This window comes from Sebastes umbrosus, chromosome 5 (assembly GCF_015220745.1).
Source record: "Sebastes umbrosus isolate fSebUmb1 chromosome 5, fSebUmb1.pri, whole genome shotgun sequence".
Classification (NCBI taxonomy): Eukaryota; Metazoa; Chordata; class Actinopteri; order Perciformes; family Sebastidae; genus Sebastes; species Sebastes umbrosus.
In genome coordinates, this window is record NC_051273.1 from 21,125,941 (window position 1) to 21,141,240 (window position 15,300).

General features: G+C 41.0%; 1 protein-coding gene across 16 annotated transcripts in view; it reads left to right on the forward strand.

Moving 5' to 3' along the window:
* unc13a (unc-13 homolog A (C. elegans)) overlaps window positions 1-15,104 on the forward strand; it is a 56,555-nt gene extending 41,451 nt beyond the window's left edge. For 5 of the 16 annotated variants that reach the window (XM_037770720.1, XM_037770724.1, XM_037770725.1 and 2 more), the window contains 8 exons: window positions 1,803-1,832; window positions 3,498-3,554; window positions 3,680-3,760; window positions 5,118-5,265; window positions 6,120-6,176; window positions 10,921-11,013; window positions 11,655-11,814; window positions 13,053-15,104. In XM_037770720.1, coding sequence (XP_037626648.1) covers window positions 1,803-1,832; window positions 3,498-3,554; window positions 3,680-3,760; window positions 5,118-5,265; window positions 6,120-6,176; window positions 10,921-11,013; window positions 11,655-11,814; window positions 13,053-13,341 — 915 coding nt within the window. In that variant the 3' untranslated portion in view covers window positions 13,342-15,104. The remainder of the gene's footprint in view (window positions 1-1,802; window positions 1,833-3,497; window positions 3,555-3,679; window positions 3,761-5,117; window positions 5,266-6,119; window positions 6,177-10,920; window positions 11,014-11,654; window positions 11,815-13,052) is intronic. The other 11 variants (XM_037770727.1, XM_037770728.1, XM_037770735.1 and 8 more) reach the window with 4 other exon arrangements.
* Window positions 15,105-15,300: the final 196 nt, after the last annotated feature.

Sequence of the window (15,300 nt, forward strand, 5' to 3'; positions counted from 1 at the left end):
CTTGTTTATTTCTTATTGTCAAATGTAACCAGTGGTGGAGGAAGTATTCAGTTCCTTTACGTAAGTAACAGAAGCAACACCACACCATCCATTAAGTGAAATTCCTGTTCTAAAAATGTTGCTCAAATAAAAGTATGCAAGTATTGGCAGTAAAATGCACTTAAAGTATCAAAAGTAAAAGTGCATAATAGGCAGAAAAATGGTGCCTGTGAGTGCTTCAACTATTTAATATACTGTAGGGTAATTATATCTATACAAATGTTATAAGATTTTATCATATGGTACCTCAAAATTGGACTTCACTACAATAATTGAGTAAATGCACTTAGTAACATTTCACCACTGAGTGCAACCGTTGAATGAATGATTTCTGACCTTCTGTCACATGGAGATTTAATGTTTTGGATTCTATGATGTTCTGAGTTTTATTTTATTTTAAAGACATAGTTTGACTTTTTAGGAAATACACTTATTTGCTTTCTTGTCAAAAGTTAGATAAGAAGATTGATACCACTCTCATGTCTGTGCGTTAAGTGTGGAGCGAGGGCCGGGAGTTGATTAGCTTAGCTTAGCTTAGCTTAGCTTAAAGACTGGAAGCGGGGGGGAAACCGCTGGCCTGCCATACTCCAGTTTAAAAGTCCACCTCAAGCACCTCTAAAGCTCACAAATTAACATGCTATATCTTGTTTGTTTACACAAACAGAACTGTTAAAAATAACAATTGTGGATTTCTGAGAGTTACAGTACACACTAACTATTTCTTGGCTGCCTGCAACCTATGCTTTCATAGAGGTGGTGGTGGAGCTAAACCATGCAGTATTATAAAGTAAAAAAACATTGGTCATAAACAAAAAAAAAAATCAAAGCTCAATAAATTGTATTTTTCTATATTATTGCAATAGCGTTAGGAGTTGATTTTTTGCCCAATGCTTTAAGAGCTTGTTTAAAGGCTAAAACTGAGTATGTACTAGCATGTGGTCGGCGGTTTCAAATACAGCCATAATGTGTTTATTGGTGAGCTTTACAGGTGCTGATAGATGGAGTGGATAAAGCAAAGCTAGCTGTTTCCCCTTTTTTCCAGTCTGTATGCTAAGCTACTCATCTCCCCGCTCTAGCTCTGTACTTAAAGCACTGATTTCTTCTCATTTACCTCGACGATGAAGAAGACAACTAAGCGTATTCCCCAAAATGTCTTACTAGTTCTTTATCATACACTAATGGGGTATATTTTGTGTCATCAATGGGAAAGATTTTTGTTTTCACAGGGACATTTGATGTCATCATGTTTTATAAGTTACATTTGGATTTTTACTGTACGGTATTCCCTTTGTTTCCTGTCACTGTTTTTGCAGTAAATAGCATGTAAACTAACTACAAGTGACCTGACCCCAATATCGGACCACATAGTGCGGTCCTGTAATTGTAGCCTCCCATAAAATAGCACAGTAATGGATTTGAACATAATGCAGGGAAAGCAAATATCACCTGCATATTTCTAAGCAAATTTTGTCAGCATCCTTTTACTCCTGTCAGCATGTATCATGTATGCTAACCTCTCTGCTCTGCCAACCGGCAATTTATTAAACTATGTTTTCTTTGTTTTGTGATAAGGCACACAATCTGATGTTGTTGCTTTGGAGGGACAGCTAATAAGCAGTGACGAGTATCCTGAAGTTCTTTCTACATTTTGCAAAGCAACATTTGCACTTTTGATTGCATATTCTCATAAAGCTAGTGAGGGTGAAATCAGACTGCAGGGACTGGCCACTGCTTGAAATATTAACCACATGCTCTCTTTCCAGGGGAGGCTGAAGAATGCTTCTCACAGTGATGTAAGGACTAAACCCCTTTAGCTCAATGTGTCTCGTCTCTCTCCTCTATGTCTCCTCTCCGTGTCTCCGTCTCTCTCCCTCAGCTCGCCAGTCAAACAAAGCAGTGGAAATATTGATTTTTCACTTTTGTTTTTACACAACATTCCTCTATAGTGCTGTTTAAATGCTGTGAGAAATGCTGTAGCAGTAGCTGCCTGCACTCCCAGCCTCACCGCAGGTCATACACTAATCTGCATGCAGACATTTGTGGCTCAAATGCACCACAAACCATAAGTCAAGGAGTTCAATCGTCACTTAATTTGTTAATTTCTGCAACGCAACGAAGAAGAAAAAATAGGGCGTGGTTGGGCTGCAAGTGGCATTGCAAGTTAAAGTGGCTGAACTGCATAAGTCTCATGAGCCAAAGTAAGTGATCGTTAGTAATTTGCCGCAAAAGTGTGCTCGTAGGGTGATCATATTTGGCATAAATTAGTTATTGTCATCGCAGCAGCCCCTGCAAACCAAAGGCACAACTATACCTCATTTTCTGTCAATTTAACCTCACGTAACAGTGGAGGTTGGCTGGATTACTCCCACATGACCTTGTCAAGCATCGCTTGCCTGACTGAATCTAAAGTTGATTGATTTTTGGGAACAATATTTTTTATTGCACTTTAACATTTACACTGCACTGCTTTCACTTCCAAGTTGTGCTACATTCCTGCTAATGCACAAATCTTTGCATCAAAATAAAACTTAAAATAAGGTTCTCCTTTACCTGAATTCAGTGATTTTTCGTTTAAAACGAGTAATATACAGTATATTACTCTTCTACTCCAGACTGCAGCCACAACATTCAGGAAAGTTTTTCACAGGCTGCCGCTGTAGAGGCAAGACCGCTCCCCAAAAGTGAAGCCAAAACATCTCGATCGCCCCCTAGTGGCTGGCTGTTTGTTTAGAAAGCACTTGATTTGATATGCAGCGGAGTTTTCTATGGCCGGAGCACACATTTTAAACATCAGTATTGCAGTCGATCATGTTCATTTTATTGTGGGAAGCCACAAGCCTGATCACGATTAATATTCAACTAATAGTGCAGCCCTAACTTCAATAGGTTCTAGCCTCATACAGTATATAATACAAGCTTATTCCATGCCTGAGGCTGTGACCAAGGCTAGGATTTGTAGGTGCAGTCAGCAGCACTTAGTGATATATTCTCTTACCAGAGTATTGCATTAGGCCGGACATCCAGTAAATACCTGCGTACACCACAGTGCAACTGCATAGCTGCTACGTGTGTGTGCGTTCCTGCACGTGTGTGTTCATGAGTGCACGAGTGTGTCTTCTTTCTTGCCCTTACTACGAGCTGAGCCACTTTCCCTTCTCTTTGTACTGTGTGTGTGTGTGTGTGTGTGTGTGTGTGTGTGTGGATTTGTGCAGCGAAGTGTGATGTTCTGGAATGACTAAAACACAGATAAGTGTGATAACAGCACTTGAAGGAAAAAGTACCTTGATATCTGTAAAGCGGCTTAGAGTTACTGTTTATGAATGTGTGTGTCAGAAACGTTGCTGTCCTCTGTGTGACACTAAGCCGTTTACTGCTGCCCTGCATTGTCGTGATAATAACAATACTCTTCTCTCTCCTTCTGTCCACCTTTCTTCAATCTGTCTTTCTGTCTCTTCCAGGGCACTCAGCTCATCTTTAACGCTGCCAAGGAGCTGGGACAGCTGTCCAAACTGAAGGTACAATTCACCAGTATGCTCTGGGCCTGGCATCAAGACTCTGTAATTGCCTAGAAAATACAAGACAGGGCATATGAATGGACAGATGGATCATTGTTGGTCCGTGCTTCTATTGTTGTCTTCAGGAGCACATGGTTCGAGAGGAGGCCAAAGCACTCACCCCTAAGCAGTGCGCTGTGATAGAGCTGGCCCTGGACACCATCAAGGTAGAAACACTCTGCTATATGTGCACAGACTGTCACTGTTAGGAGCAACGGTAACTGTTTGACAATGAACAGGTATGACAAGTGGAAATTACAGTAAATAACAGTATATGCTTTGGTTTACTAGTCAAATTTGTCAAGTCAAATTTCTGTGTGTGGGTGTTGTAATCAGAGCTTCTCCGTGCTTTGTTTACATCGCCTGGCCAGCCGTGCGTGCTTTTAGTGCATGTTCATGCATGTGAGCGTGCCCCACTGGCTACTGCATTGCCGTTGCAGCTGGTAACGCTGTTCCGACCGACAGCGCCGTTGTGGAAGCATATCAACCAACCTCCGGTTCACCCCCAGGTTAACACGGTTAGCTCTGTCAGCAGGGATGTTTTCACTGTTAGCGCTGTTACCATCGTTAGCCACAGCCGTCGCCATGTTGAGAGCTGTGCAGAGGGAATAGAAATGCTCCAAATCATTGCATTTAGCAAATTTAAGTTACAGAAAACTTAATTTAGAATCATGTTTCTTCCTTTTTTGTACATAAGAACACTCGTACTAAGCATTTTAAGTACCAAAAAACATTAAAAAATTAACAACAAATCAGTGTATTGACGTTATGGGCGTTTCAATTAGATGCAATTAAAGTCATTGATGACCATGGAAACAAGAAGTCCAGGTGAGAGCATGTTCCCTCTTTGGACCTGTTTTCCACGATGAAAAAAAATTACCAGACAGGCTTAAAACTCAGAGATTGAACCAGGAAGGAATCATTAGTAAACAGGAAGTAATCAGTTTCCCGTGACTGGGTTAAGAAAGGGAAAATAAGACATATTTAGAATGGACATTTAAATCAAACGCTGGACTGGGACTGGGGGAACGCCTCGGAATCCCCCAGTCAGAGCTGGTTAATGTGGCCCGGGAAAGGGAAGTTTGGGGTCCCCTGCTGGAGCTGTTGCCCCCGCGACCCGATCCCGGATAAGCGGTTGAAGATGGATGGATGGATGGATGGATTTAAATCAAAAAAGCATCTCTTTTACAAAATAACGTGAGCATCCACAGAGCAGGAGCACAGGGAATGATCCAGGAGGCGTAGAGCTGGACAGGAGCCCTGTAACATGCTAGAGATTATGTACATATTTAATTAATAGCTGTTGGTAGTGGGTCCATCATTTCTAGCAACTCGTCCTACAGAGACAGAAGCCATCATCACTTGTAGCAGAGTTTGCAAGCTGGATTAATGTAGGGCTGCAAAAATAATTATTCATCTATTATCAAAACGGTTTTGGAATAATTTCCTGTCAAGAATGTTTTGCAGCAGGAAGTAAGTTAACAGCTGTCTTCTACTTTGTTTGTCTGTCTTTGTGTATGTTAGCAATATTTCCATGCTGGTGGTGTGGGTCTGAAGAAGACTTTCCTGGAGAAGAGTCCTGACCTCCAGTCTCTCCACTACGCCCTGTCCCTCTATACGCAGGCTACGGACAAACTCATCAGGACCTTTGTCCAGTCACAGAACTCACAAGGTAACCTAATGGTCTTTTCTCTCTGTGACACTCTTACCTTTCTCTGTCTTTGGGAGACTTTTGATTCTCTTTATTTCCAGTATCTTCAAGTGTGAAGTTAATGTTACGTAATTCTCTGATTGAGATCAGCGTAGCTCTCTTTGCGCCATGCTCTCTCAGAGGAGCCACTCTACTCGGTGTCTCCCGCTCCTCTGTTGATATTGGGGTTTCCCAAATGCTGAGCTCTATATCCTGAAAATATCTCTCATGCTTTGTAGAGCATGAAGTCGAGACTGTAGCTGCACAATATTTTCTCTCTGCTCTGAAATGCTGAGTCTCCTGGTAGCCAGCCTCGGGAAACACGGAGACTATTCTTTACAAGATCTGACAGCTATTTGCAATGAAAAAATAAATACCCGCCCCCTCTTTTCTCTCGCTCTTTTGCTTGTGTTGCTCAGACTCCATCCTACCGTCAGATGTCTACATAGCAGCCATCATCTTTGTGGAAGCGCTGATGCTGACACGCTGTCCCCGAGCGGCGCTGGTAGAAATGCCATTTGAGCGGTTGATCGTTTAAAATTTGATTAGCAAAATGCCATGTGGGTTTTGGAGCATAGCGAAGTACTTTTTACAGCAGGAGATCTGTGTGAGCTTTGCATGTTGCAGGATTGCACAGCAGATCAAAATAATCTGATTTGATTGAAATATGACAATGTATCTATCAGGATCTCTCCCTTCTTTAGGGTAAAGATTTATAAATGTTGGTCTGTTTTTCTACTCTGTTTTTCTTAAATTCAACTCTATGCAAACCTCACATTTCTACGTGTTTCTCCTTTCTCTGTCTACTTCCTCCTTCTGCCCCGTCTGTGGGCCAGTGTTCGGCGGGAAGGGGGTGAGGTTCACCACTAGTGAGGATGTTTACCCAGAAAAGGGTATGTGGCACTCAGGCTCAGGGCCTGAGGCATCCAGGACTACCGGAAAGCCTCCAGACCAAAGCCCAACTCCCTCCACCCTCCACCCCACCCCATGTGCATCCCCAAACTCCCCTGCCTGCTCAAACTCATCCCAACAGACAAATACAATGCACAGATTGAACATCTCTCTATCTCTGCCTTTTTGCACACACATACTGCACATGCAACAATGAAGAACATAGACTTTATGCATTCATGCATGTAATGTACACACTGATGTCTGTATGTGCGGAACTGCACTGAATACATACGCCATGGACTGTATGTATGAGCAGACACTAAAGCATGATGTGCTGACATCAGACGAAAAGAATAGAAAATGCATTAAAGTGTGGAGGAATCCTGATCCAGCATGATGTCACCCAGAGAGGCCCGAGGGCCGAGTGTGTGCGTGTACACGTGGGCGAGAGGAAGAGCGAGTGACTGAGCAGAGCCAATGTGACTGAGTGTGACTGTCCTTAAGGTTGTTGAAGCAGAAGCTCAGTGTATCAGTGTATTGTTTGTCTCCAGCGAGGAAAACAGAGAGGAAATCCTTTTTCCCCCGCGTTACCGCCACTGTGTCTGAAGTGAAAGATGCTGATGAAGAGGACTAGGATTATTGTGAAGAATGATGATGGCTGTTCAGTTTTTGTCTGGGAGGGCTCCCTGTCCTCGCCTGCTCCGTCACCACACACAAACACAGACAGAGACGGACACATTCAAACACAAACAGCTCCCACGTGCAGCGCGGCCCGCCCTACAGCAGTGATGAGAAAGACTGCTCAACTCATCCCCCCCTCCATAGATTGAGCCAATCAGAAACAGTCCCTCAGGTCAGGTGGTCTGATTTCTGTCACTTTAGATTAGTCTCAAAAGATTTGAGTCTTGCTCACAAACACTCACACAGGATGACTTCATTTGATGTTGCACAAGCTCCAGCATACTGACAGTTCTCTAAATGGACAACAGTGTTATATAAAGTGGTTAAGGCTCCAGTAAGAGATTTATAAAAAATATATTGCATACCAAGTTATGTTGTTTCCTATGGACAGAAGCCATGGCGAAACATATGGAAGCAGTTTAAGCAGCTGAATACTACTGAAAACTTGATGTTGAAACTGTGGTCTAAATTGCCCCATCTGAAATCTCCAAGGTCATTTAAAATTTTGCAATTTCAAAATCCTCATTTTATTTTTTTCTGGTTCACAAATTCGAATGTTTATTGGGTTTTCAGTCGCATATCTGAGCTCCTCTATAGACCAGACCGGCATCGCCAAAGCTGCGCCCCCATTTGGATGAAAGAAACGCGCTGTTACATACTGTATGGACAGAAACATGAAAATGCAGAAAAGCTGTTGTGTGGCGGGTTAACCAAAGCTTTCACACTGAGATTTGAGGCACATAAGATATGTGACTATTCACTGTCAGTGTGGTAAATCATTAAATGATGTTACAACAGTTGATTCTGATGGATAAGTTAGCTTAGCTAGCTTGAATGGTGCTGCAGTACAGTCATACTGTATAGCAGCATCAGACTGTCGTCTCCAACTAAATTTCAGCTCAAAGATTAAACAGTTGGCTAATAACAAGTTGATTATTTACAGACAACACTTAGACTAACAATACCTGGTGATTCAATCAAATATGTAACGTTATAGATGTCCGAATTAGCAATATCCGGCCACTCTTTTGGGTCATTCATCCACTTGGATGGGTGAAGACTGAAGGGGCAAGATGGCGATCAACCTTAATTTATTAAGGTATCGCGAACATGTCAAATTGCACTGACGTCCTTGGGATCTTCTGTTGTCTATCCCCAAAAAAGGGGCGTGGCCTTGGCGATCTGGTCTCTGGTCTATGTTGGATCACATGACTGACAGAGCATTACTTGATTGGACAGAAGTCTGATCAATTCCAATGAGACTCAATTGCTTATCCTTGGTAGGATGTTCAAGTTTGAATTTTTCATCTTGATTTTTGATTTTCCAAGTCAAAATGAGCTACTTTATTTTACTTGACTTTTTAGAGTCGAAAATTGCAAATTTGAATCGCAATGCTTGAAATCTTCTGGAAGTTTCAACGAGGGGAATTCAGACCACACAAATGCCAGACAGATGGTTTTCAAAGTAAATATTTCATCGCTATCCACTCTGGTATTTAAATTTTAGCATTTAGCATTATTTTCACAGTCACGTATTCATTATCACTGTCTTTCTCTGCTTCCAAAGTGAAGGTATATATAGAAAACAAAGTAGTGTGTCTTCAGCCTTCCCGCCAGCTGCTGGATGTCCTTGACTGTAACAAGGATGCAAATTATCTTCCTGCCGAGCAGCTTTCACTGCCTAGTTTTTCCAACCATATTAGAGTAGATGATTAGAGCAGAGTGACTGATCGAGGCTGAGTGGAATTTATTTTCATCAACTCGACTGATGCTGATCAGTGATAACTGTCATCCTTACATATTGCAGGCTATGAGCTGTATTATTGTAATATAAGTAATCAAAGGTCAAGGGGCTTTGACGCAATCACAGTACAAGTTTGAGATTTAATGTCTATTCTGGTGAAGATTTGCAATATGGTAGAAGAAATGTGCACCTCTGATTGCTGTGTTTATTGAAGAAGAAAAGCCTGTGTTTTCTTGGCAACTTCTTCCTGCCTCCCAGCCAGCAAAGTTTCTTTCTCATCTTTTATGGACGTCCTCCATAGAGTAGACAAGGCCAGATGGATGACTGCTGCTCTCTTTGGTCCTGTTGGCAGCGAGACCAACAATCCCATAATGCTCCCTGGAGAGCTGCATGCCAGGAACACTCTGCCGTCTAACTCCCACAGACACCTTGTTTAGTGGGCGGCTGGTTGAAAACACACACACACAGGCTGCTGGTCGTCGCCACAAAGATACCGTTGACAAAGTGAACACACTAATTAAAGCACTGAAAATGAATGCCCATCTGTCACTGTATCCTTCTGGAGTTGTATGTGGATCGCAACCACATGCAGCACAAAACCACACGCAGAGACACTGAGGAAAGATTTGTCGACCATCTCCCTCCCAGACAAAAGAGTTGTAACCTGAGTGGAGCCATCACTGTCTTCTTTACACTAAAATAGTCATACAGCTAGAATTATGGAGCCAAGAAACCCAAGACCTGAACTTGGACCCGGGTCTAGAGTTGAGTTATCTTGGATGGGTGGTGGACAAACTCAAATGTATTTGGGGTTAAAATGCAAAGGTATATCTGACAGTTTTTCCTTAGCAAAATTTAGCATAAGTTTGGAGCGTTATTTAACCTCCTTCATGACAAGCTAGTATGACATGTTTGGTACCAATGGATTCCTTTGGTTTTCTACTTTCATATGATACAAGTAGCTTCAAAACTGAGCCTGCTACAACCTAAAAAATCACATGGTACTTTAATGCATTGAAGAATTTAGTGGCGTTGAAACAAATTTGAGCTAACGTGTTAGATTTCATGGCCCTAATTATAAGTCAAATTTGAGTCCTGTCCTTAAAATTTATTCATATAGCCCAAATCACCAATTTGCCTCAAAGGGCTTTACATAAACCATAAAACAGAACATCTATCCTCAGAATGTCACTTCCAGGACACACAGACCTACGGACATAATGTGCTATGTATAGGATAGATAGAAAAAGCAGTAGTAAAATTAGACTTTGGAGAAACATAATGACAATATTAGGTAAATAGAGTAAAAACAAATTTGAAAAATATGGATCTGCAGCTTAAACTTGATTTGAATTTGAGTCATCCACACACTCTTCACACGGTACAGCTTTTTTGAGAGAGTTGGGTATTAGAATTGCCGTCCTTCACCGACAGATTTGAGGGGATGAGCTGCTTCTCTCTCCGTAAGCTCCTTCCCCCTTCGTGTCCCTCCTCTTGCCATGCTTGGGTAAAAGTCTTTACCAAGGAATGGGTGTGTCCACCTGTCTAGATCCATCTGAGCATGTCCTGACCTGATCTATGTCGGGGGAACCACACTGTCAGTTGACCTTCTCCAGCTTCTCTCTTGTCTTCTTCTCTGCCTCTTACTAACCACCCTGCATCCTAACAGACAACTTGCATCTATGAGTGGGCACAAATTGCTGTCCTCATTGGATTCAAATTATTACCTCTCAATTGCTGAATCTGTACAAAGGCTATTCAGTTGGTGTCTAATCATTATGCAGAATGCCCTACTGAAGGAATTAATACGGTTATTTCAGGTCAGTACAAATCTATCCACTGGACTGTAGCTGTAGAGTTGTTGAAAGATGTTTTGCCACTCCAAGAGGCTTCATAAGTTCATCAGTAAATGTATTGTAGTTATACTGCATTAGCAAATGCCATTACTACCTATATTAAAAATGTATGCCCACTCATAGCAGCTCTGTCTGATTGTCCACTTCCAGACTACAACATATGCACAAACAGTCACTATGCCTTATTTTAAGTCCTCCTGTTACACAGTGATTTGTTTAGTATAAACACATGTTTGCCCCGTAAATATTCTGTGTAATATCCAAAAGGTTATAGTCAAATCCATTTCAATGTTCAGTTTATAAAATTGAAATGGAATTGGTCTGTAACCTTTTCAAAAAGAGGAGGACAATTCAGGCACAGTGGTTTGTGTGAGTATTTGGTCTGTGATAGGAGCACCAAGGGTACATGTTTCCACATTCAAAGGCTTTGACATGCCCGTCCCTCTCTGTCTGTCCTGTCAGGCTCTGGGGTGGACGATGCTGTGGGAGAGGTGTCCATCCATGTGGAGATTTTCACTCACCCCAACACTGGAGAGCACAAGATCACAGTAAAAGGTAAAAGACCACCTTTATTTTCACCTCCCATTCAAACAATCCCAACTGAAGGTCCCCTTACTACCTTTTTCTATTTTAACCATATCATATGACCTTCATCAGCTTATAGACTTTGAATGGGAAAAAAGTCATAGTATAGTATTTCAAAACACTTCATGAAGAAAGTCATAGTATAGTATGTTGATTAATTTCATGGAGAAAAAAAAACTCATACTATAGTTTGTAGAAAATTTTCATTAAAAAAAGTCATAGTATTGCATGTCGATTAATTTCGTGGAAAAAAAGTCATAGTATAGTATGTCGAAAAATTTCATGAAGAAAGTCATAGTATAGTATGTTGATTAATTTCATGGAGAAAAAAACCTCTATATATTATACTATTATACTACTATACTATAGTATAGTCATAGTTTTGTATGTCGAAAAAAGTCATAGTATAGTATGTGTCAAATGTCATAGTATGTCGAAAAAACTTTAAACTAGTATGTCGACAAATGACATAAAAAAGTCTTGTTATAGTATGTCAAAAAATTTCTGAATTTTCTGTTCGCTCCACATTTTCACACATTTCCTCCACATGAATCTCTCTCTCTCTCAACCACACCTTCCCACTCTTTCCCCTCCATCTCGCTCTGTCTCAGTGGTGGCTGCCAATGACCTGAGGTGGCAGACGCAGGGAATATTCCGGCCATTTGTGGAGGTCTATATCATCGGCCCTCACCTCAGCGACAAGAAGCGGAAGTACGCCACCAAGTCGAAGAACAACAGTTGGGCTCCCAAATACAATGAAACCTTCATGTTGTGAGTAATAATACTGATAATTGGTTGTTTTGTTTTAAGGTTGTAGAAAATGTGTGAACAGATTAATAGGGCTGTCAAAGTTAACGTGATAATAACGTGTTAACGCAAATTCATTTTAACTACACTAATTTCTTTAATGCATTAACGCAATCTTTCTTTCAGAAGGTTGTAGTAAGCTTAGTTTTAAAGCTAGAGTTAAGATACTGACATACGAAACTTAACGAGTCAATTGGTGCCAACCATGTCATACTATCTTGTCGAGAAGGAGGCTAAATAATGCTCCAAACGTGCGCTAAAATTTGCGGAGGAAAAATGGGCATAGCCATTTTCAAAGGGGTTCCTTGACCTCTGACCTCAAGATATGTGAATGAAAATGGTTCTATGGGTACCCACGAGTCTCCCCTTTACAGACTTTATCCATTTTATTATAATCACATGAAGGTTTAGGGCAAGTCATAGTCAAGTCAGCACTCTGACACACTGACAGCTGTTGTTCACTGTTGGGCTGCAGTTTGCCACGTTAAGGTTTGAACATATTTGTTATGCTAAATGCAGTACCTGTGAGGGTTTATTGACAATATTTGTCATGGTTTTGTGTTGTTAACTGATTTCCAATAATAAATATATATATATACATTTGCATAAAGCAAGCATATTTGTCCACTCCCATATTGATAAAAGTATTTGACCAATCTCCCTTTAAGGTACATTTTGAACAGATGAAAAATGTGCGATTAGTCGCGATTAAATATCTTAATCGATTGACAGTCCTAATTGTTAGGGGTGTAAGAAAATATCAAGTATTGCAATATTATGTTCTGTGATACTGTATATATTCTCAAAAACACTATTGATTTTTAATAAATAGTTTACGTGCAAAGATGAACTCAGTCAATACTTTATATAATTTGCAAAGTTATGTGCCCTCTCAAAGTACTGCTATGACGTTGGATGTTACAGGGACTGTGATAAATGCAGATCCCACTTTTAAGATTGCATATAAAAGTACACTTTTTATATTTTACACTTTTTTTAACTCTGATTTTATGCATATGATGGTACATTCTTTATACTATAATAGTTTTCCTAAAATTAGAGATAAACAAATCGCAATATATCGCCTTGCTTACAGTATCTCACTATATCGAATCATAACCTCTGCATCATGATACATATCGTATTGTATTCTTGCCAATATACAGCCCTACTAATTGTTAACTCTCTCCTCTCCACTGCAGCCCCCTCAGTAGCGAGGCGGGTCCTGAGTGCTACGAGCTGCAGGTGTGTGTGAAGGACTACTGCTTTGCGCGAGAGGACCGCACCGTGGGCATGGCCGTCCTGCAGCTGAAGGACTTAGCCTCCAAAGGCAGCGTCGCCTGCTGGCTGCCGCTAGGTAAACGCATCCACATGGACGAGACGGGCCTCACCGTCCTGCGTATCCTCTCCCAACGCAACAACGACGACGTGGCCAAGGAGTTTGTCAAGCTCAAGTCGGACCAGCGCTCTGCAGAGGAGGGCCGCAGCTAAGAGACACTACAGAATATAAAACTACCCATCTGAGGCTCAATCAGACATCACCACCTACTGCCCTGGAGCTCTCCTGAGCCACTGCTAGCCACTGCCCTGCTGATCCAGTGTTGTAAAAAGAACCAGTGTCTTGTTGCAGATCTTATCAGCCATCCTGATGAACAATACATTGAGTTAAATCATAGAGGATACTTCCCTCTGTCCGTAGAGGTGAGTCATGCACACATACACACCTCGTTTGACTGGTTAAGGTGAGAAATATCTTGTAGCCTTTAATATTTTTGGCTTCCTCTCGTCCCTTCCCTGGCCTGCACCCGCTCAGAGAAGGGACGGCAAGTGCCAACAGATAACCGCTGAAATATGCCAAGACCAGCCCTAAGCACAACTGCCCAACTGACCCATTAACAACAACGACAACGCCTGCAAGGCCTCAAACATTCCAGATATCGGGGCACGGGAACAAAGCACTATTTAGTTAAGATAATTTTAATATTTATTTACTGCTCTCTTCCAAATTATATTTATATTTAAATAATTCTATATGTCATAATATATGAAAAATTATATACAGGATTATTCGATGGACGTGAGGTCCTTGAAAGATTGTCCTCGTCTGTCTTTATGTCCGTCTACCCTGTAACAGAGCACACTGCCTGACACCCTCAATGCCTTCTGTCTTGTTGACCCTCGTACGGTTATGTATGTCTCCTATATAGCGACTGTATAACCTGATGAAAACACGCCTTCAAGCACTGTGATTCATCAGGGTACGTGTGTGAGAATGTATAATGTGCGAGTGCGTTTGTAAGATGTTCCAATGTTGACCTCATGTAGCTGCCCGTGTTGCCTGTTACCTGCAAATGTAATCACAGAAAGCCATCACACAGAGGGGGGTGTTCATATTCAGATTAGATTTTAGAGGATTTTCAAAGTGTCTTTAACTCTGGGGGTGGATGCATCTTATATCTTAAGATAATATTTCCATTGTTTTTTTTGTTACTGTAAACATTCCCAACAGCCCTGTACTGGGTGTGTGAAATAGAGAAAGGAAAACTTGACTGCCACTTCCTTTTCTTAAAAAAAAAACAACAATTTGCCAAATCAAAAGCTGCATGTAAGGAGATCATAAAGACCTGAAATCCTATTTTTGCAACATGCTCTGAGGCAAAAAATCTACGCGGGTCACCAAACAACACACGCTGCACTCCACGGAGAATCACTAATGACCATCCGTGATCCAGCTGCAGGTGCTGTAACCCTGATCTCTGATACCGAGAAGTCAGACCTCTGCTAAGGGCTGCAGATCCAGACCCACACCAGGTCTGGCGCTGACATTTAAAAGAGGGCCTACAGCTTAGTAGAGATATAGTGTGAAGATTTAGAAGCACAGGGTCTTTAATGCACCCATAATAACACATTTCTACTCTGATCTTTTTTTATTATGTTTATGGAATGACAGGAATTACAAAGCTTCAAATCATCCTACAGTTTAAATTTCTTTATATATCTGTGTGAAACTAAATGTTTTGACTTGACTCTTGACTGTCCAGCATGTCTCTTAATTCAACTTCTATTTTCATGAATGCCCTTTTTTAAAAAAAAGATTGGTTTATTTATCTATAAGAGGTGTGTATGTTTGTTTGGAAGCTAGAGTCCAAGTTTAATAACGACAGGGTGTTTTGTTTGTTTTTTCTATTTCTGCCTCTTTTTAAGTTCCCCCCAAAAGCACTTGATCGTAAATGAATAATTTAACAGACCCCCTCTTTTGAACAAAGGTGTAAGAACTGAACTCTATGCATCGATTCTATAAAAAAAAAAATCTATGTAGATGAGTAATTTTTGAAGCAGTCTTATAATGTTTACATTGTGGATTATTCTTATTATATCAGCACAAGTGTTTGTCTGATATGTTGTACACGCTGTCTCTATTGTAATGGGCCAAATATCGCAGCTGTAGTA